This window comes from Bidens hawaiensis, unplaced genomic scaffold, assembly GCF_021521415.1.
Source record: "Bidens hawaiensis isolate Kalapana, Puna unplaced genomic scaffold, B.hawaiensis_p1.1 tig00015346_1, whole genome shotgun sequence".
NCBI lineage: Eukaryota > Viridiplantae > Streptophyta > Magnoliopsida > Asterales > Asteraceae > Bidens > Bidens hawaiensis.
This window is the reverse complement of record NW_027492370.1, coordinates 151,254-175,032: the sequence shown is the minus strand read 5'-3', so window position 1 is coordinate 175,032 and position 23,779 is coordinate 151,254. Positions and strand designations below refer to the sequence as shown.

Sequence of the window (23,779 nt, the reverse complement as noted above, 5' to 3'; positions counted from 1 at the left end):
TACAAATAGCTAGAGAAATTATATTAACACTGGTGTAGTTATGATTACTCTATATGACTTTTGAACTAAAGTAATTATTATTACACAATTTTTTTATTATAACATAATTCCTATAGTTTAAAACTGTAAGACTATCCGTAATTGGCAAATATCCACGCGCTTTGAGGCTAACACGCCGGGGAACATTGCCCTCCCCCCTCGGCGTTTTGGGTGATTTTTTTGGTACCGTCATTTTGTACATAACTTTGGTGTGGCATGAGTTTTGAGAGTCTCGTGAGAGAGAGGTAGAGCATGGGGGAGGAGAGAGACATTTTGGGGGCATTATTTCCATCACACCCATTTTTTGTAAATTGGTCAAAAGCTGACTAGGCGTCACATAAGGCAAAATGTTTGAATGTGTCTAGTTTTGACTACGTATGATCTAACTACACTAGGTATTTGTATGTTTAGTATGCTCATTTTATTTGTACCGGATCCTACTTCTATGAAAATAGTCGTAAAATTGGGTCCAATTTTAATTTTAAATACTTAAAGGACTATAATAAAATTTGGTTGCCAAATTGGTCCTAAAAAAATATTATTTGAGATATAAACGTATCATTTCATTTGGTTGCTTTCAACTGTGGTCTCAAACATTGAAATGAAAACAAAAGAAAATGAATGGATGATTGATTGTTGTTGAAGAGGTAGGTCCCAGCAGAGCCCAGTTGGACCCGCAAGACTCACCTCAAAGAGGGAAGCCTTCGTAGTTGAACCCGCAAGACTCACCTTCAACAGGGACGTCTGCGCAAAGGCTAAACTCGCAGAACTCACCTTGAAGAGGGACGTCTGCGCAGAAACCAACTGGATCCGAAAAATATAAAAAAAAAACATGCAAAGTGTGTATTAAATTCTTATAAATACATAATATAAAATATAAAAAAAACAAAAATTTAGTAATTCGGTTCGGTTCGGTTTTTTTCGGTTTTTATAACATGCAAAACCAAAACCGAACCTTTAGTTCGGTTTTTACAAAAACATAAAATCAAACCGTCGGTTTTTGTTTCGGTTCGGGTTTTTTCGGTTTTTCCGGTTTCTTGCACACCCATAAAGAAAAGACTAGTGTTGAAATAAAACAATTCTAAAAACTCAAAATTTTGAAAAAAATATGTTTCGGGTCCACCGAACACCAGAAACTATCTATTTTGACCCGAACCAATTTTAACCCGTTACCCCACTTACCCAGCCCGCTTACATAGTTAAATTATACGCACCTGAGGACTCGGAGTCCGACTTCTTGAGCCACCATTAATCGAGTTTCTAACCAAAAAACCCGAAAACTCATCTTCATAATCTTCTCGGGCCTCCAACGTGTCAACCACACAACCAGGATTACTCACTTGACCCGATAACAACCCTTCTTTAAAAGACACATCTGCATTACTCCACAATATTCTTTTCGCCATATGTATTCCCTCACTAACCGCCTCGTTAACATCCACGATTTCACCTTGTTGAAACTTTTGAAACTCATCAATCACAAACGTTAATTCCGATACTATACACTTATAATCCAAACTTATCATCAAACAATTAACCATCCGAATAGCCGACAACCGCTTCCTACAATCCCCATCACCACCCGTATTCAAAACCCGAACACCAGCCCGAACCAACAACCTCGCATAACCCTCAACAACGAGCCCGTTCCGTTTAGCCAAAGCCATGACCAAACCCATATGCGCGTCACCCTCCAAACCCGCAGCCACCCGTTGACATACCTCATTGACCGTTTGACTCGAACAAAACCGCCAATCATCCAATTCCACAAGCCCGGTTAAGCAACGGGCTGCACCCGACGATAAACTCTCGTTTCTTGACAAAAGTGAATCCGATAACGGTTCACAAAGCGAGTGCATAACGTCTTGCTTTTGGGCTTCGGGTGTTGTGGGGTCGATCCCATATCGTGCAATGGCGGAGACCGCTTTAGAACAAACTTGACTGAGACTTAACGGGCTCGGGTTAGAACTCAACGCCTTGATGATGATCAACATAATTTGGTTAATACACGGGACGATTAACGGGCCGTGAACACGCGCAATATCTTCATACAGAGAGATATCGAATTCGGTTAACCGGGTTTTATTGGTTTCGGAAACTTGGGCAAGAAAGATTGGGATTGAAATTAAATCCAAATCTATGACTAGTGATTTAATTGTTTTCATTGCTGTGTTTCTGGTTTCTTGATCTTTATCAAGATTATTAAACTCAAGTTTAATCATCTGGATCAAGTTTCTTCCCATTCTATTCTATTCTATTGTGTCGATTGGATCAAAACACTAAAGCAAAAAAGAATGATGATGCTTATTATTATTATTATTACCTGTGTGTTCTTGGGAGTTAAGTTCACCTTTCATGAGATATGAAACTATATTATTATTTGATTTGATTTGATTTGATTTGATTTGATTTGATTTCCCCCTTATTTTTGGTAAAAGATTTGATTTTAGGGTTTCTATATTATTTCAAATCTTTGTCTTAATTTCTCCCGGCCGCCTTTTGTTCTTTGACCACTATGCCCCCAAGTAAGCTTTCTAGGAACATGCGTTGTGCAAACGTCCTTGTCCTCATAGGACTTATGCGCTAGTGCGCTGTAAACAAACGGGCGTTAACTTGTGGGAAGTTCGTTTATGTTCACCTGTTTAATAAATGAACTGTTAGAGTCGTTTATGTTCGTTTTGTTTCATTAATGGTCATGCGTGTTCTTTAGTGTTCCTTTGTCTCTTAGTGTGTGCGTGTTTGTTTGCCTATTAGTGTCCGTGAAGGCGTGAACTGTCTGTTTGTCCAACAAAATCTTAATGGACGAACACATACACAAATTTTTGTTCATTGGAGTGTTCGTGAACCGTCGACAATAGCTTAACGGACCAGCATGGGCAAGGCCTCGTCTGGTAAAGATCGTTTACAGCCTTATTTAGCGCCCCACCACGCCACGCCACGGGAAGTTAAGGGGCACCACCCTCATAAGGGGTTTTAAGAGAAAAAGAGACGAACATCATACACAATGTGAAAGTTAAATGGCAGGTTAGTTAAAATCCATTGTCTACAACGTAATATTGGCTTATGCACTTTTTAGTTAAATCACAACCAATAGCCCATGTACTTAAAAAATACCTTAGTTTTAGAGTTTTCAGTTTTCGTTTTCCAACAAATACAATTTCTTATATAATCAATAGACTTTCTTGTTCTTGTTCTCAAATCTCTTTCTCCTAGGCCACAAACTCTAAACTCGTAACATGCCCGAATTTAAAATATTGACCCAACGACGACTCTTTATCTAATCGTAAGGAGAAGAATAAAGAGGTACAAGTGCTATCAATTTGTATATTTGATTTTATAAATTTTCATATTTTATAGTCGAGTAATATGTTATCTAAAAAAGTTAACCCAATTGAACCCAATTAAAATCTAGTTCGATTCGTATGACTTATAAGTTTGAACTAGTCTCACTTAGAGCCCTATCTAAAGTTTGAGCTTCCCTTATATGCTTTTGAAAGTTTTTTTATTGCTTTGCAAGTATTTTAGGAAGACCAGGAAACCAGAAAAAACCCATCAAGTCATTAACTCATAACCGAACGAATAGCTGATGGTTCAATTTTTAGTTTTAGACATAAACAACAATGGCAGTTTGTTTCCGTACTCCCTAAGCCAAAGTTGACCAACCACAATCAACCTGTTTTCAGAATCCTATAACTGAATTTCAGTTTCAGTTCACTTAGGGCTTAAAACTGAACCGAACCATCCTATGCACACACCTAATGAAAACATCTGTTAGCTAATTACCCAAAGTCTGACTATTTTCATGTCATGCCATGAATTACCACCCTAGAAGAAGAAACACAGTTTATTATGATTTGTAAAGTAATTGAATTACTAAAAAAAATATAATGCATGGCTACAACTTCGTGTTTTACATCACATTTTGCACCTTTGTCATAAAAGATTTCTGTTACCCACATTTTCAAATTTGGAATCTTGGTTATGTTGTGAAGTGCTATACAACACATAAACTTGATTGTTAAAGCGGAAGTTGTTTGCAAGTTGGACAAAACCATTTTCCATTAAACATCGTCTCTGGCGTCAACCCAACACACGAGTAATGAAACCACTCTCCACCTTGACACTATCAAACACCAAAAACAACATTTTTGTTAATAAGTTTGACCATATAATAAGAAACCAAATAGAAGTTTGATCACTGCAACTTACACTCTCATTGTCACATGCAATCATATCACCATAAGAAACCTGCACACGAATTATAAAATACTCAAAATCATTTTACTAAATGACATAAAGTGATAAAACACATAACTTTGAAATTATTAACATTTTAACAGAATTAAGAACCTGATGACAAACACAGTAAGTGGGCTCATTTGGATCTATTGTTTGATCAATCTCCAGAGGGGTGGCATAATCTTGTTTGAAACCGCCAGGTGGTGGCATGAGCTCAAAATCCCGGTCCTTGTAATCATGTTTCTTAGATTGAGGTGTGAAGTATGGTAACTTTCGTTTCTCGATTTTAGGAACTAAAGGTAATGGTGGAAGTATTGCAGGTTCATCAGCTGGTAATTTTCCCTCTGCAAATAACCAAAAATTATATATTTAATGGAGTATTTTAGACATTTGAGCAATACTCAAACATTGATATGTGTAAAAGAGAGTAACTAGATCAATTGCACTAAAACCTTGTTTTAAATCCTCAGCAAAGTTATGCAAATCCTCATCAAGGCGTTTAACATGACTGTCTATCTGAAAAACAAAAAAGCAAAATAAAAAAAAAATACAAAATAAACACAAAGATAAATAATATAATAATATTTCCAAATAAGATAAAACAATTTGAAGTGGCATATAGTTGTTAACTAGTAAATTCGGATAAGACACCATAGACAGTCAAATGGAATACATTTTATAAAAACTCACGAGATCATAAGCCTGGCGAGCAAGAAGGACCTTCTCGGTACATAGGTTTAAAGCATTATCTTGGTTTGCTTCAATCTCTCTCTTCATTTTCTCAAAAGCCATCTCAGTGTCATCTTGATTGCCTGTATAGTAGTTTTGAGTGGCAATATCCAAACAGTTCTTTGTCTGCTGCCTTGTCTGATTTATCATTGCTTTAACACAAAAACAACCCAATTAACAATCACTAATCTCTTTATTTTCCAACAAATACACACACTCTAGTCTCTAGATTGTTTCCTTACAAAAGAACATATTATATTTCTACTTCTACCTAACAAAGTCCTGCATAATATGCAAATAGTACTCTATGTTTGACTACCAATATTATCATCAACACATGATCACTTAACCACCAAACCAGTATTATACAGTTGGAAACATTAAATTACATATAAATTCAACATTTTATAAATGCATCTTACTTTTCAATTTTCATAACAACATACAGTTGGAACATTTATGCAACATGCCTTCTGAAGTTCTGATATAAGCATCATAACATTAAGTATGTCATGAAAAAATGTGAACAGAGTACACAATTAGATTGCATGGGGTGAGATCCGGTACAAATAAAATTAACATAGTAAACGTACAAATAACTAGAGTACTTACAGTTTTGAACTATTGTAATTATGTTATAAAAAATAAAATAATGTAATAATAATTTCCCTAGTTCAGAAGTTTTAGTGTAATAATAATTACTCTACTTATTTGTACAATTTTCACGATAAAAGTCATTTGTATTTGATCCAAACCCTAGGTTGCATAACTACATAATTGCATTGTATCGAATAAGAAACTAATAATTAATGTTAAAATCACAGAAATTACAACACCACATGATCCACATCTATCAATTGATCTTCAATTTCTCCTTCACTTTATGCATAATATTAAATTATTAATCGTTCAAATCAATCCTCTAACAATATTAAAGCTTCAGATCACACAGATACATGTTTATAAGGCGTAATTAACAGTTTAACAATGAATTAAACATATACATTGCGAACGATCATCGAGTTCTCGTATGGTGTTGAGAAGCCTCTGCAATTCTGCTGGTAATGTGCTTGCATCTATAATAACCAAATTCAACGCGAAAAACGAACGAAATCAGAAGAAATTTTAACGATTTGAGATTCGATTGATGCATCGATGAAATGAAAGCTTACACTCCAAGTAATCGTCTACGAAGACGCCTGTTCTCGCGATCGCCATAGTTGGCGCGTGATTGTTCTAGGGTTTACAGATTTTGAAATCAATAGAATCAATATTTAGGGAAAATGAATACGTCGTCGTTTTCAGTGGTTACCTTTTGTCTTTATCTTAATAACTGATTTAACAATGTATCTAATGTTGGAAGCCAAAATAATAAAATATTAAAACTGATTTAACCATTAATAACTAACATAACACTTTGTCTACTGATTTAACTGAATTATTGGCCTTAAATCAAAGTGGGTCGGTTTTTATTTATAAAGAACCGAGATTTTAATCTTATAAATCCCTTTACTTTAGTAGACCACATAACAATTACATGTCGTGCTTATGTGTTTGCATGTCATATGTTATGATAAGAGAAAATGGAAAATTTTTGAAAAATAATATTGATCAAAATCACATCAGCATAGGTAAATAAGATCAAATCAAACTCTTACACAATTATGATATTTGCATCGATTTGCTTTTGTTTATGTAGTCTATGTGTGCATATTGTAGAATAATGAAAACCCTATGTAATGTAGTATTGATCAACTATATATACAAGTACAATGAAAATAAATACAGGAAAAAATAATCAAATATAATCTCCTAGCTATTGTAACATATTAATCAAACTCTAACAATATATATTCTATAACATTCTTTAATACATACTTGTTTCTATTAAGTGTCTCGGCGACTCGTTAATCACACACGACAAGGGGTGAAGGTAAAAACATACAAGATAAATTTTAATTGTGTGGCATCTTATAACATTTAAAAATAGAAAACCCCACTAAACCTCGAACACAAAGGTAGTATAACAAACGTAGTTACATGTGTAATTTGTGATCACATCTGAGTTTCTTTTTGTGATTATTTCATTAGAGAAAGTGGTTTAAAAATTCAAAATACACCACCTTTTAAACTGAAGTTATGAAATTTTGACTCCTACTAACAACTAATGGCATATAGCTAAACTTAAGGTGACCAACATAATTAAATATGCCTCAAGTTTTGTCAAGAAGCGTTAGTTGTTAGTTTGTTACCACTGTTGCCAAGACTTGCTATTAAAAAGTGTGACAAAGATCGAAAAGTAATGCCCAAACGGCAAACACACGCATAAAAACGCCTTTAATGTCATAAGTTGCACAAAGTAAAGACTTTCTAAACTTTCCATGATGTTACAACAAAGAAAAGAAAGAAAAAATAACCAGTGTTTTTTTTCACAAAACTTTCGGCACATAAAGTTTCAACAAAAACAAATGTAATCCTCAAACCGTTAACCACCAATAAAACCAAAAACAATTTACGTATCCACGCAAAAAAACCAAAATCTATAACAACAAACCCAAAATAAAAATAATCACATACACGAAAAAATAAACCGAAGCACGAGAACCCGACGAGTACGCCCCGACTATCTGAATATTAAAACTGCAAGTATCGGTTGATATATTCGTTTCGGTCACCATAGCCAAACCTTGAAAAATACACGCCATCTCGTCTTGATTTTGCACTTGAAAATACGCGTTAAACGCATACGACGCATTCGCGTTCGCATCCAATCCGTTACACGAAGACCCATACCCGAGAGGCGTACAATCCGCATAAGTACACGCGTAATTAATATTCTCCCCAAGCTTACTCAAATCCTTCGCATTCGGGTTAAACTGACACCATCGTTTCTCTTGGTACCGCACGTTTTGTGCCGGTACCAAAAACGTGTTCTGCCCCCTGCCCGAAATATCCATTGCAAATTTCGGCTGCCCGTCGTATCTAAATATACCCCAATGCCGTTCAAAGTTTCCCGGGGCAATACTTTTCGCATCCTCGTCAATGAGCCCGAATAGATAAACTTCTATTGCCCCGGGCCGAAGCGGGGTACCCTTATTAGAAGCAAGGCGCGGTAAAAGCCCGTTATAGAACCGATACGCCATATTGATATTAGCGTTTTTATCGCCATCAGTGGGCCACCCGACCTCGCCAACAATAATCGGCATGTCACCGTACCCTGCAGCCTTTAAAGCAGACACTAACGTGTCGTAATTCGCATCAAACACGTTCGTGTATTGGATCCCGTTATCGACAACGGGCTGCGGTGCACCGTCGAAGAAGGCGAAGTCGATCGGGAAGTGATCATTTCCGTATAGGCTTAAAAACGGGTATATGTTGACGGTAAACGGGGCGTTGTTTTTGGCTAGGAACTGGACCATTTGAACCATCTGGTCGTTTATGTCGGGCCGAAAGCGGCCCGCGGACGGGACCGGGTTGTCGGTTGGAGAACCGTAAACATCGGCATTTGATGGTACCGTGGCTTTGATCTTGTCACCGAGCCCGGCTTCGTTGATGGCATTTTGGATATTTTGAAGGGCTGGGAAGGTTGTTTTGGTAAATGAGCCATTGTATGTTTGTAGGAATGGTTCGTTGCCAACAGCGACGTATCTGTTACAAATAATAATAAAAGGAAAAACATTAAATAATTAAACACATGATTCACATGAGTAACATATACCAATAACACAATGACACAATAACACAATGAAAAATGTATTTTCTATTAGATAATCTGTTACAAATAATAATAATAATAAAAGGAAAAACATTAGATAATCTTGTTACGGGACCAGCAGTCTGACCGACCTTACAAAACCAATAATGCTATAAATAGTTAACTACAATTTACAAATAGATAAATTCGATTTAAATAATTCGAACCATCTCATTGGTCAATAATAATTCTATGATAACGATTATCTTTTTTCTGAACAACAATAATAATTCTATGATAAATTCGATTTTAATTTCGTTTATATGAAGAGGACACTTTTTCCTTAAAATGAAATTGTCTTTGGTAACGAAAATAAACGTTACGAGCGTCATTTTTCATGTCAAGCTAGCCTAAAATATATAATATAATATGAAGCAAGTTTAGCTTGTGTTTATTTAAAATGTTAAAACAATTTTTTTTGAAACGGTGACTTTTCTTGTGTTAGACTATCACACTTCTTAAGTTTGGAGACTCCCGTTACCCCACTCTGACCAGACTATGTTTTTTTAACCTAGCCCATACAAGCTTCAAAGGTTGGCTTGGGTGTTTATCATGGAAACCAAACCACCGACCACCACTTGACAGTCGATGTGCCACCACAGGAGCAGAACTGTCGGGTGTAACACACGGTGGGACAAACACAAGTGGTCTCGGAATTCAAACTGACAACCATGCACAAAGCCTAGTTCAAATCCTCCATTAACATAACTTACCAAAAGTGACAAATAGAAATCGAATTTGAGTCTGCACGAAAAAAACCAGACATTCCTACCACCGGGTCACATTTAAAAGAATCTAAACATAAAGTCTAAAACACCAAATAATTCAACAAACAAGATTCTAAAACACTCAAACCAAACCAGTCATTTTCAGTCCCACCTTTGGGCCATAAACAGATAACAATAATTTTCACACACAGAAAAAACACGGGCTACACACGTGTACATGACAAAGCACAACGTACAACTACCTAAAGCACCAACCTTTCCTACACCAACATAACAACATACAACTCCTAATGCACCAAACACAACCTAACATACAACTCCTAAAGCATAAAATACAACACTTACTTGATATTAACACCGCCGTTGAAGTTATACCGAGTAATATTCCTTTGGACAAACTTCTTAGCTCGTCCGTAATCGTTAAAGTCCGCGAGCTGGTCGTTCGGAATCGCAATCATGACTTCGATTCCGGACCCTGCGAGTGCACTCATGGTTGACTGTTCAGCGTCAAACAGCTTCACTTTATTAATCCCGTTATCTTTTAACATCTGCACCACTGTTTTCGGATCCAGTTTATGGGTCGCCATGGTGCCCCAGTTCACTCCCAGCCCCTCAACTTCCGGCCAATTTAAACACAGGCCCGTCAACAATAATAAAATTACAGATTTCACCCCTAACATGTTTATGTAATTATGTTCACCGGAAACCCAGATTGAGTATTAATCAGATCTGAAATTAGGGTTTGGATCGAATTTAAGGTCAAAATTGACGGTTTTTTGGGGTTTTTTTGTTGGATAGAAACAGTGAGATCGTGGGTGGGTGAATGAATGAAGGAGTTGAGTAATGAATGCTTATTATAGTGTGGAATGGAGAGTTTGAAATTGAATATTGAATAAATGAACGTTAGTGGATTTTGTTTTTTTAATATTGTTATTGTTATTATTAATTTATTATGCAGCAAAAATTGAAATAAAATAAATAAAGATGTTTTGTGTGTATTTAATTGGGTTTGGTTAAGAGGGTGGGTGACTGTTTTGGGTTTGAATTTAAATTATTCGGTTTTGTTTGTTTTTTTTGGGGAATTTTTTCGTAATTTTGTAAAAGATTAGTTAATACTTCCTCCGTTCCATTGTAAGTATCTTAGTTTGATTTTTTAAGTCTTTCTTGTTTAACTTTGACCGACAATATTTTTGTTTGTGTTATATAATACTTGATGTAAAATATATGAAAGGATTGTGTTTTAAATGTATTTTACATTGATATAATTTTCATCAAGTATTATATGACACAAACAAAATTATTTCCGGTCAAGGTTGCAAAAGAAAGACTTCAAAAGTCAAACTAAGACATTTATAATGGGACGGAGGGAGTACAAAATTGTGATGGTTGATGTGAGGGTAAGCCACTCTGGTGGGTCTGTTGATTGTCGACGTAGGATATAAGTGGCATTGGTATAAACCACATGGTGCAATTCTTTTGGTTTTAGACTATGCGTAGTCAATACTAGTCACATTCGGGTATTTTACATCATATGACATTTAGTCAGATTTTGGGTATTTTGCAAAAAGTGGGTGTAATGGGAAAAGCCCCCAATACGCCTTTCTCTCTCTCACTCACACAAAACCCTTAAAATTTGTGTTGACATAACGTTATGTTGGAAACGCTTAATCAAAACACCAAACCCAAAACAGCCCGGGGGGGGGGGGGGTGTGCCCCCATTGTTTTGGACCCAAAACGTTGTATAATGCCTTGAGTGCGGATGGTCGTAGGATGAGAGGAAAAAAACATCTACAATAAGACATTCATTAGGTATTTGTGTACTTTTGAAGTGAAGAGGCCCCGGGGAGGATATGGGTATGACCGGAGATGGTTGTTTGGGGCGGGTAGAGCATGTGTTCGAAAGGAGAGGGATGAAGAGACGTGTTTTAACAGATGTAAAGACTGATAAGTCATTCGCAAAGCCTTTAACAGTAAGAAATTAAGAATAGTCTAATATATTTATGGAAAACTTCATTTATTATTTTTTTAAATACAACAATAACCATATCCAATAAATCCTACAAGCATTTATTACTTTAGATTAAATTGTCAAACATTTCATTCTAACAAAGATTTTTATTCAATTGTATTGGTAAACTAATTAATGATTTAACTATTGGTTTTTTTATTTGACGGGGGGGGGGGGGGGGGGGGGGAACAAAGGCAAAGTAAAAAAAAAAAAAAATGATGCCAATTGATCTTCTTCCACGACCACAATCCCACAAGTCAGGTTGTACAAAATTCGGTATGTCAAAAGCTCATTTTATTACCATAATTTTACTAATTGTTATGTTTATTGCTAACTTTAATCGTCGTTTTAAAAAAAAGTAGTTTACATTATTTAGTTCATTAAGATTTAAGATTCACATTTTTTCGGCTTGGCCTTGCCGCATGAATTCTCAGAGTCGCCACTGATTGTGATAAAGTAAAAACAAGATAATTTTGATAAAGGATTTTGGTAGCACTTGGATTTCTCCTAAATATAAATAATTAATCTTGTCAAAACTAAAATACGCTGCATTTTGCAATAATGCAATATTTGAGACAAACATTGCTTCATCAATTTCAACTTCCGACATGCAACTACAAACGGTTTTGAATTTTCAATCGTAATATTGGATTTCATACAATCTGATTTGTGAAACAGTGATGAGTGAAACTGCGGAAGTAACATATGTTAGTGTCATTTCCTTCTTCTTTCTTTCGTTCAATCGTTAACTTTGCACGTGATAACAACTTCTTTGAGTAAGATATTTTAAGTAAACTGTTTGTCAAATTGAATCCCAATGGAAGTAAGATTCATGGGATGGAGAGCGATTAGAAATACGCTACCTACACTTGATGCGCTATAAAATAGAGGAGTGGACGTCAACGATACAAACTATGTAAGCGACGGGGAAGTCATGGAAACAACTGATCATCTCATCATGAATAACTAAGAAGTGTAAAACAAATATATTTGTTTTCACCACGGTATGGAGGTAGTAGAGGAGGTGGCGATAGATATAAACGATGCGTATCAAAAAATAAAATAAAAATACGGTGTAGTTGTCAAGTGTTTTATGTGTTTGGAAAGTAAGAAACAACAAGATATTCAATAACAAAGCTATTTTCGATAGCAAGGTATTTGAGGAAGTCAATGTTCAAGCTTTTTCGAGGGCCACTTCGTTCCATTGTAATCACATACCGTCTTTGTGTTATTCTGGCTCCTAGCGAGTAAACGTTATTTCAAAATAAAAAACACACATGGGTCATGGACATTCTAACGTGAATTGCAATAACTAAATATGTAGTGTCATGTCCTGTTAACATCAAGAGAAAAAAGATTATTGTTTTTTCATACCTATCACAAAATGAGCTCCCTAGCCATGAGTAGGTCCTACAATTCTACATTTATGAATAATGAATGTATGTTTAGAAATACGTCCATTATAGTAGTAATAAAATGTATAAAAGGGTAAAAATAAACATATTATATATAACGGAACGATCTATTTATAATTGAAATTATTGCTAGAAGTGTGAGAAAAAATCTTGAACACTAATTTTATTTTAATCTTAATCTTTTAACCATCATCATCATCATCATCATCATCATCATCGTACTCAGTATATCCCACCAATAGCAAAGCTATGGTAGGGTCTGAGGAGGGTAAGATGTAGACAGCCTTACCTCTACCCCATAAGGATAGAGAGGCTGCTTCCGGTGAGACCCCCGGCTCGATAGTAGTTTTGCATCAAGCCTTGGACATAAGGCACATAGCACTCAATCATCGGGACACCGGCTGATCGGTGCATGTACCCTTGTCTTTCGGCTATCAACGCCACTACATGATGCCTGATTAACCGTCCGTCACTTTTAACGTTATTTTCACGAGATTAGTAAAATAACGTCAAAATTAGTGCAATTTCACTTTTGCCCACCCGAGGGTTCAATCTTAATCTTTTAACCAAAAATGATAAAACATTGTTTTATCTAAATATACTTTGTTAACATTTTGTGTGTATGTTGTGGAAATGTTTATTAATCAAATGATTGTTGTACTTTGAGTTTGTAGTACTTAATGTGATAGTGGTATGGTTTAATCTAAATACAAAATGATTCGATCTGTTGGCTGGTTGACTTTTGATATGATGTTTGACTATGGGTATGATACACCATATTGAATGAAAATTCATATGGGCATGATTCTAGGTTTGATGGTTGACTTTCAAATGGTAGACGTTATAATTCTTGGTTTGGTGAAAAATGATACATTATACCTTTTTGTGTAAGATAAACTAACAAGTTGTGAGTTATGTTTCCCCGGCCTTATAGATACTTTTAGTCTTTTTCCTTTGTTTATAGATGTTTATCTTGTATTAACTTTGATGATTTAAGTTATTGACCTGTGTAAATCACTTCATTTTGTAACTGACTTCGTATGATATGCGTCTCAATGTGAGAAGATAATTAGACCACGTAAATAGACTTTATGTGGACAATAATGTTTTGAAAATTGAATCGATTATTCAACAATGATTAGATCGGTCTTTATGTGGACAATACTTTTATATAACTTTCAAACTTTTTTAGATTATTGTCAAACTTTTTGTTGGAAAATATTCACAAAATTTTACTTTCTAACATTTACAGATAATTCTCAAACATTTTTAGATGGTTTCTAAGAAGTTTTTGATTATTTTAATATATTTTTATATAACTTTCAAAGATTTTTAGATTATTTTTAAACTTGTTGTTGGATAATATTCAAACAATTTTACTTTCTAACATTTATAGATAATTTTCAAACATTTTTAGATAGTTTTTAAGAAGTTTTTAATTATTTTAATATATTTCTATATAACTTTCAAACATTTTTAGATTATTTTCAAACATTTTGTTGGATAATAATCACAAAATTTTACTTTCTAACATTTATAGATAATTCTCAAACATTTTTAGATAGTTTTTAAGAAGTTTTTAATTATTTTAATATATTTCTATATAACTTTCAAACATTTTTAGATTATTTTCAACTTTTTGTTGGATAATATTCAAACAATTTTACTTTCTAACATTTATAGATAATTTTCAAACATTTTTAGATAGTTTTTAAGAAGTTTTTGATTATTTTCATATATTTTTAAATAACTTTCAAACATTTTTAGATTGTTTTCAAACTTTTTGTTGGATAATATTCAAACAATTTTACTAACATTTATAGATAAATTTTAAAAAGTTTTTGATTATTTTCAAACATTTTTAGATTTTCTTTATGCTATAAGTTGTATTGATATATTGATACATACCTCAAGTTGCTCATGCAGTCTTCTTTGAGCTTCAATTTGTATCTGTATGGCTTCACTTATCTGCGGGTTTCTGCGTGGATAAGTATACCGTTAGAACAACAAACGTTAACTTACAACTGAATAACTAAAACAACTGTTTCTTACTTGTTTGTTTGAGGGCAAACACTCGAGTTGCTCATGCGTGTTCCATTTGTTTCACTAACCGCATCTCCCGCCACAGTATCTGCAGCCCAAATCTTTGTTATCATGAATCATCCTTTTTTTTTCTTTTACAAATTTTTTTCGAAACATATTAAAAAGATTTGAATTGATTGTTAGAGTTCTTACCAACTTTGTTTGTGCCAACACTATTAGTTTGCCTACATTGGTTCTTACTCAGCCTGTATTTCTGCCAAACAAAAAAATGCAAATTAGTTTTGTGCACTTGTTTAACTGTTTTAAGTCATTAAGAACTAGAGATGCTAAACATGTCGTGTTTGTGGGTTGGTGGGCCCAACGTGACATGAACCTGAAAATCGTGTCAGACATATGAACCTGAACACACCCTGTTTGCCTTGATTTTTTTAGTACTTTTAAATTTCATTTTCACAACAAAATACAAATGTATATAAAATAATTATATTCTAGTTATAAAACCTAATGTTAATTTTTCTTTCATGTAATAAGTTTTGGCATTAAATACACAACCAATTTAGTTATGACATAAAACACATAAAATATAAAATAAAATACAAATGGGTTAAACGGTCAACCCGTGAATCTACCAGGTTGGCACGAAGACGCTCCGTTTAACCAAATGGGTTCGCAGGTTCGAGCTGAAACTGACTCAAACCTGTTTATACTAAATAAAACCCTCTAATTTCGTGTTAGGTCCGTGACGTGTTATAAAACCACACCTAAAATAGAAACCTATGGTATTTGTACTCCTTACCTTATACACCAACTATTAGTAAAAAAAACACAAAAAAGTTGGACTAAACATCTTTCGGGCCAACCAACCAACCAGCCCGGCCCGTCCATTTTGCCACCTCTAACTACAAAACAACTATAATTAACATGTCTTTCTTACCTGGAGATGACTCTTTAAGTGGTATAAAGTAAGCCCAGGAATTCCCATTAGCTTCAAAACTGATTTTGGTGTAGCCTCTATAACAAAAAATAAAACAATAACCATCAAGTCTTTTTCTTTTCTTTCTTTTATTATTTTTATAAAGTTTCAAAAGATGCACTTACTATCTGCTCCTCCAAGCTGGTTAACCGCTTCTATGAATCGTTCGTGAAGATCCGGTGTCCATTTGAGTCTAGGTTTAGCATCAGTCGATAAAACAAGTCCCGAGTCCTCTCCATTATTCCCACCTTGCAGAAATAAATGTCTTTCGGGTGTAATTGACATTCTTGGTGTCAAATGAATGTTCTTTCCTTCTTGATGATGATGATACATCTTTATAAAACAAAAAAAAATGTTTTAGCAAACAAATTTGTTTAGGAAGTGATCATGCATGCAATATAAAATAATCATATAACGAAACGTTTTGTAACATGACCGGTGAACACAAATAATACTCGGTTTGATACATTATACATACCTGCATGCTTTAATATGATCTCTTCAAAGTTTGAAATTTGATTCTTGTGTATTCTCAAATATGTGTCTTGAACTCTTGATACTATAACACCTCTTATCTATAACTTATTATCCACATGTTGATGGTATGCACGCTCACCTCGCTATATATAGAAAATGGACAACGGGTGGGAGGGGGGGGGGGGTAGAAGGGGTGCTTTCCAAGTGAAGCATAGAATCTTGGACAGATCTAATGAAGGAATAACTCTAAACACCCATCCAATCTTCATGGCGACATGTAAATAAACTCACTTTTATTATTCCGAGACCAAAATCTATAATTCCGTTGCACTATAAAACTCTTAACACCTTACAATGGGTTCCAGAATAGATCCACAATATTGTAAAGTGAAAAGAACCTTATTCCAATATTTTTCATGCGGGTATCCACTATCTTTAAGCGCGTATTAGTTCTCGTAACATTAGTATTAATGAAATGAATGACACATATCTTTCATCTTTCTGTATTGAGGATATAGATAATGACATAAAGAAGATCTTGAGTTAAATTTGTAGAAATGGAAGGAGATTATTATTATGTTGACTAATGACTAAAGCATCTACAACTTGGAATATATAATTATATACACACAACAAGAAATAATAAAAATGAATAGATTCTTCTTCTTGGAGAGCAGGCATGGAACAAGAACACATTCCCTTTTGTCCCCTTCAATATGTTTGGTACTTATTCAGCCTAAACAGTATTTAAATCTTGTGGGGCCTCTACCAAGATCTTTGTGTTCTTCGGTAAGTATGCAACAGACGGCCGGCTGGCCTTCAAGAAATGGGTCCATTTGAAAAGAATGAACGGTCGAATAACGGGTTGTACTTTACTCCATACTTGCATTTGGTGAGTAGAAGCACATCTGATATGAATCTTTTCACACGCGCGCATGTAATAATAATGGATTCATAATGCATTTATACACCAACATCAGTTTTCATCTCCTGTCACAACTTTCACTTCATGTACTCATTCTTGAAGGATCAAATATCATACTTTTAGTAATTTTACTTACAAATTACAAAGCACTTTAAAAATGAAAAACCATATAACTATATATATATTTCCAAAATTTCCTATGTAAATAATATGTACTAGTACCCTAGACAAATCTTCCATATATCGTATGTGGGCATAAGAAATATTGAGACTCATAAGGAATAAGCCACATGTTAGGGGCGAATCTACCCTAAAAAATTAATACTTACAAACTTAACACACACACACACACACACACATGTATATGTAGCACTTGTAAGCTATATATATGTATCTCATATGAGATACATATATTTAACTTCGTAAACTACATTTTTTCTCATGAACCCTCCCGTTTATGTGTGTGTGTGTTGTGTGTATTTGATAAGCTAGTTGTTCATGAACTTGTATTTGTTTTACTTCTTCAAATGTAACTACTTTTATATTTACCCTAGTTAAATTATACACACACACACACACTTTCTCTTGTATTTGTTAACTTATGTTAGGTGATTATTAGAATCTACTTATTATTTTTTTCGTTTTATTAGTGGTTTTTTATCCGAACCGTTTGAGCCTAAAGAAATTTTGCCCCAGTTTCTAAAGTTTCTAGATCCATCGCCGTCGACCTCAAACACCATCGAGCGCATTGACTGTGGTAAAAAGAGAGTTTCATAGTTAAAACATGCTTAGGTGAAGCAATCTATGAGGGTTAACCTCCTATGAATTCTTCACTCGCGCAACTAAAAAATAAATTAAAAAAAAACCAATATTATTGGTATGAAAGCAGAATGTTACATGTTATATCCCACTTTAGAATCTATAACATGGGCACTTGTTCTTCTTTTGTACTTGTATTTCCTTTCTTTAAGGCTCTTATTCTTCAAGTTATCTTTTGAAGCTCCCATAAACGAACATATCAACGTATCATAGTTAAGAATCATGTTCCTCTTGGACCTTGTCATGCTATTAACTTAAGGACACGCGCTAGTTCCTTATTCGTTGCAACTTTAACCTCATGTGCCGCGCACCCTCGCCCTATGGAAGAGAAAATGAGTATGGAATGTTATTCTCCAGCTCAGAGATGGTAACATGAAAAGAAAGAATAGATAGAGAGATTCTTTAAGAATAGTATCTTGGAATCTTACATGAAGTGAAGCCAATAGGTCTTATTCTCAAGTCAAGAATGTTATGTTGTGTTAAGCCAAGACCACACAAAATGGATTCCCACCCACACACATCATACCTTTTTACTATTTTCGGTTAAGATTATACTCCATCCGTTTTAACAAAAAATGGTACCTTGTTCGTTGTAGGACATCCCACGAAAATTGCGTTTTTTCCCTTTCAATATGGCGTATGTTACATCGTGGAGTAGGAGAAACGGATTTGGGGGATTTTGTGTAAGTTGGAACAGGTTGAATTGCCTATTCTTTATATAAATCAAACGATTTTAGAGGCTGGAATTATTGAAATCCGTTTTTAATGTAAAATTTGTCTCTCATCAATCAATATTATCCGTTTTTCCCACGACCAGCTCACAAACATGTTTTTGGTTGTCAAGTGGAGATTTTAAAGGAGAGGCCAGACGTTGTGGAATTACTCTCATCCAACTTGCCAGCATGCTTAATCGTGTAGCTCTCCACCAGTCCATCATCAATGCCCAAGAACATGTTAATTCATTTGCGGGCAGACACTCATGACTGATGTGTAATTTGGCTAGGGTGTTACATTAAACGTGTTTTTTTCATTTACATTTTTCCTTTTTTTTCTAGATACAACTTTCATGTTCACTTAGTTTTGCCTGAAAACGGAAAGTTTATCTGCCTTTCGGTCATAATGAAATGGTATGCCGAAATGTGAATAATTACTCGAAGAGTTTTGACTTCATAGCTTTAGAAACTTGAGGTATCATGTTGTGTGACTAAGCATTTAAAACTCAATACGTCAATAGCTTGAAAAGTATGGTTTTCCGAATCTTTTTATCTATTAATAAATATTGAAAGATTTGTTATGACTTATGAGCCCAAGATGTGGAATGGTGGGCTTTTGTTGCAAACGAATCTCATGCCACCTTTATGTAAAAGTTGTTAAACAAATTGCCAAAGCTAATGGGATATATAATATAAGCTAGGCCTAAATATGCTATAATCACACCCTTGAATTGCAATATTAAGACATCAAGATTCCATATTTTGGATGTTATTGGAGTTCCAATTGATAGCTAAGCATTACAAACTTATTCTTGCTACATTTATTACGTTATATCTGAGATGATTTTAGTGTTATCAAGTTTAAAATAAGATCAAGGAAACTTAAGTTACAATACAAGTTAAGATATGTATGGTACAGGTCTACAGGATTCTATAACCTTAAATTCAGTATGGACAGTTAACATCATATTTAAGGAAGGTTCACTCGGGTATCGGGAAAAGTTCTAAACGTTGTTAAAAAAACATCATGGCTAAAAGTTTATTGATGACTCGTAGAACAAGTCTAAGCTCGTACAAATAAAGCATTAGTTTGCCAAATGCAGACCGATCTTGTGTATAGGTAAATAAAATTTTACAAAACAAAGTTAAAATACTTTGTTTTGCTCTAAAAGACAAGTTAATGTTTCATAGATGACACAGATTGTGACAATGAGGCCAATTTTAACATTAGATAATACATGTCAAGTCGGGGTAGGTTGTAACATAACATTTTCATAACACATTTGGTTAAAAAAGTGCATAGAACTTCCCTCATCCATAATATTTTAAACTTCTAAAATTAAACAATAGAATCTTATACCAAAGTTACTACCAAAAGCGGTACAACTTGTTCTCATAGGCATGATTCAAAGGTAGCGTGTGTTATGATTGCATGGACAAAACAACTATTCTCAACAAGCATAGCATGTTTTATACGACAAAAAATATTAAAGTTTGTTCAAACGTTGAAATTTGTTTTTCATAAGAAACACTACCGTTGAAACACATATTGATCATAACTTCAGTTAAAACACCACCTTTTACAACAAGGAACCATGTTCACATGACAACATACACATTTGTACGTTTGAAAATCCATGTTCCAAGGTTCCTGTAACATCCTAAATATTCTAATAATGAATAAAGGAAGTTGCGCTAAATTGTCGTGTGTTAAATAATATTAACGAGCATATAATAAGGAAAAGATTATGGACTTGAATTGATTAAGATGTGTTAAAGAGTAATGGGCCTTAGGTCCGTGGGCTTTAATGGATATAAATATCCCTTAAACCAACCTAAAACCCTAATCCTCATTCCATCTTTCCATATTTGCCTACACACTCCAAACACACACATAACCACCTTACGGCCGAGAGAGAAAGAGGGAAAACGAGATCGAGCAAACATTCGTTTTTGGTAGATCTTTGCTATACGAGCCATACACAAGATCTAGAGTCCATAAGCAAGCTAACCGAGACCGGAAGGTAAGCCGTTTTACTTTAAAGTTTACGTTTAGCCTTGAAACTTAGAACGGGATTAGATCGGGTGTAAATGGATCGTAAAGTTGTAAACTTTGTGATAAAACGAACCTAATGAACCCATAAACCTGTGCGGCTCGATTAAAAGAGAACCCTAAGATTTAGTTTGGAACGTTTTAGCTTAAAGGTCCAACCTTTATGCGTTTTCGGGCCGAATCTTATTAAAAATGACCAAATGAATGATCGCGGGTTGGTTGAAATCATAACCAAGAATTAAACGATAAAACTGAGATGAGTATAGAGGGTTCGGGATGAACAGTAGCTGCAACTGAACAACTTCGCCTGCAAGCTTAAGATCGCTTGCAAGCAAGTTCGCCAATTGATCAACTTCGTTGTTGATCAAGTTCGCAGCTGGATAAGTTCGTTAAGGTATAAGTTCGCTAACGATAAGTTCGCTGAGCTAAGTTCGCTGAATGCTTAACTTCGCCAAGATTAAGTTCGCTTAAGAATAAATTCGCTTAATATTAAGTTCGCCAAAAGTTAAGTTCGCTGAGAAATAAATTAAAATCCTAGTGAAAAATGTGTCAAGACAGTTAATGTAAATAAGAAAGAAAGAAAGTGCGAAGGTAAGTAAGTTTATTATAAACGAGAGTATGAAAGTATGTAGTTATGAATGTATTGTATGTTATGTGATTAACTAGAACTCACTCAGCGTAGCTGACTTTTAGTATGCACGCATGTGAGTAGAATGAGCCAACTCGCTTGAGGGGACACGTGGCGTTGAATAAGAGGCTGGCATCGGAAGACTCAAGACGTGTTATGTTTTAAGTACTTAGTTTTTGAAAGACAAGTTGTTTGTTTAAGACAAGTTTTGGATTGTTACGAAATGTTTTATGAAAGTCTTATGTTCCGCGAAAGTTTTAATTAACTCTGATATTTAGAACTGCGTTTATGAGTAAATCCAGCATACAATGTAGGGCACCGGTAACGGGGCCTTACAGTTCCGTTTTCAGTTTAGTTCGTACGTTTTGTTATACAATATATAATTAATAGTGGTTTAGGAACTTTTAACAAATATTCCAAGCACATAATTTAAGCCAACTTGAATACAAGTTCAATGCTCCTATGATAAGTTCATTAAAAGCTAGGAGATGCCCACAACTTGGCTAGTGAAATTCATTCTAAATAAGTGGGCACAACATGACTAGGGACTTATGGCAAGTTTATTCCATCCTTTAGGTCATTATCGAATTTTAACAAATTACATGCTTTCCATTCAACAATATATATCTAGACATTCAGATAAAACACATGTGACCATTACTAAGAGCATCTCCAACACTAGAAAACGCAAGGACGTCACCATGACGCTTGGGAGGAATTGTCCACATGCGTCTAGTGAGACTAGCATCCGAAGTTCTAGATAAATAAGAATGACGGGTGAGGTGTGCCATGCTTGTTTTTATTTCTTTTTTTCCTTTACCGTTAGTTTTAATTTCTTACGGACTCTGTTTATACTTTATGATTTGTTCGTGTACATCGGATTTATGTTTAATTTTAAATCATTTTAAATAGTATTTGAGCACAATAATAAAAAAATATGTAATGTTTCGTTTCCTTTTAACAACATTAATATTTGTATTATGTTGCAATATCTATATTTCTCTTATATGATCATTTAATTTACATAAGTCGGTTTATTAACACAGCATTTGTTTATGTATCATAAGTTGATTAACTTTTGTACAAATAATTTGATTTATTATAAAAAAATAATTTGGTGGTAAATTTAAATGTAAAATGTGATAATAATAATAATAATAATAATAATATAGACATGAAAGGATGTTTATGGGAAAATATAGCATTTGAGAGAAAATAAGTGTTTTTGATGATACATTAAAATCTGATGTAAAAGCTTTCGTATCACGTCTTGTAAGTGTTTTTATTTTGGGTTTTGCATTGGGATGTTTTAACGCTACTCGTAAAATAAAAATATAAAATTAACATAAAAAACATGGTATGATTAGCATCCTAACATATGGAAGTTGGCTAGTTTCAACTATGGGCATCCTTTGGCTCATATAATTGCATAGTTTTGCTAAATTCCAAACCGACCTTATAAGGGACATGCTACACCACACCATTTTTTTGGTTGAAAAATGAAATCATTTCTTTCAAAATTGTGGCTGATAATATAAATCAAAGTTACATCTTAGGACTATATCTCTAGTACTTGTAACTTGTAAGCTTATGATGCCATAAAATCAAATCTAGAATCGAATTTCACATGATAGAGCAAAACACCACATAGAATTACATGAATTTCACGAGGTCTGTAGATGACTTACGATGGGAAGTAACCCTCGTAACACTATCTACGAATTTACAACCAATCACCTCACTTCACTCGTTTTCTGTTTTTAGCGATCTTGCTTGGACAATTTGGCATAATAAGCCCTCAAATGTATCTAAGCATCTCCATTGCATCCACTTTCAAACGTATCTTAATGAGTCACATAAATTTTGCACCCGTATATAAAAGCACGTGTTTCCTTTTCATTAATATGTCCACTTTTAAACACCTCTTATATGTCTGGGGGTGTTGCGAAATTCGGACATGAACAAACGGATACCCAACAAGCATTTGCCTTCAATGGTGATGTCAAAATACAGACACCGGCGCGCTTCATGCAGCCATCTGTTTGCAACCATTGGAGCCACTTTACTTAGGTCAACAGTATTAAAATAGAAACTTCATACCTTCAGATAATATCCCTAGTTAATATTGCAAGCATTTAAAACCATTACATGTTTGTTAGGTTTATAAAAATTCAGTATGCTATAGCAATATAAGATTATGGTTATTGCAATTATTATTAAATGATCGAATTAAACG

General features: G+C 34.4%; 3 protein-coding genes and 1 pseudogene across 4 annotated transcripts; all 4 read right to left on the bottom strand.

The window, feature by feature from the left end:
- Positions 1–1,087: 1,087 nt before the first annotated feature.
- LOC143548974 (protein SINE1 pseudogene) lies at positions 1,088–2,363 on the bottom strand (annotated as a pseudogene).
- A 1,240-nt stretch (positions 2,364–3,603) lies between these two features.
- Positions 3,604–6,308, bottom strand: LOC143548973 (PHD finger protein ING2-like). Of its 2 annotated transcripts, XM_077040000.1 has the most exons (7): positions 6,180–6,308; positions 6,012–6,083; positions 4,969–5,159; positions 4,731–4,794; positions 4,390–4,622; positions 4,249–4,287; positions 3,604–4,162 (listed from the first exon to the last, which is right to left on the bottom strand). In XM_077040000.1, the coding sequence occupies exons 1-7, from the start codon at positions 6,223–6,225 to the stop codon at positions 4,058–4,060; spliced, it is 750 nt and encodes a 249-aa protein (XP_076896115.1). In that variant the 5' UTR covers positions 6,226–6,308; the 3' UTR covers positions 3,604–4,057. The 2 variants fall into 2 exon arrangements, with proteins under 2 accessions (XP_076896115.1, XP_076896114.1); XM_077039999.1 differs by having other exon boundaries at positions 3,604–4,287.
- Positions 6,309–7,503: 1,195 nt separating this feature from the next.
- LOC143548998 (glucan endo-1,3-beta-glucosidase 8-like) lies at positions 7,504–10,408 on the bottom strand. Its single transcript, XM_077040017.1, has 2 exons — positions 9,835–10,408; positions 7,504–8,655 (listed from the first exon to the last, which is right to left on the bottom strand). Exons 1-2 carry the CDS (start codon positions 10,167–10,169, stop codon positions 7,548–7,550), a joined length of 1,443 nt encoding a protein of 480 aa, XP_076896132.1. The 5' UTR covers positions 10,170–10,408; the 3' UTR covers positions 7,504–7,547.
- Positions 10,409–14,769: 4,361 nt separating this feature from the next.
- On the bottom strand, positions 14,770–16,550 carry LOC143548972 (myb-related protein 2-like). Its single transcript, XM_077039998.1, has 6 exons — positions 16,407–16,550; positions 16,054–16,261; positions 15,890–15,966; positions 15,148–15,208; positions 14,965–15,043; positions 14,770–14,890 (listed from the first exon to the last, which is right to left on the bottom strand). The coding sequence occupies exons 1-6, from the start codon at positions 16,410–16,412 to the stop codon at positions 14,785–14,787; spliced, it is 537 nt and encodes a 178-aa protein (XP_076896113.1). The 5' UTR covers positions 16,413–16,550; the 3' UTR covers positions 14,770–14,784.
- Positions 16,551–23,779: the final 7,229 nt, after the last annotated feature.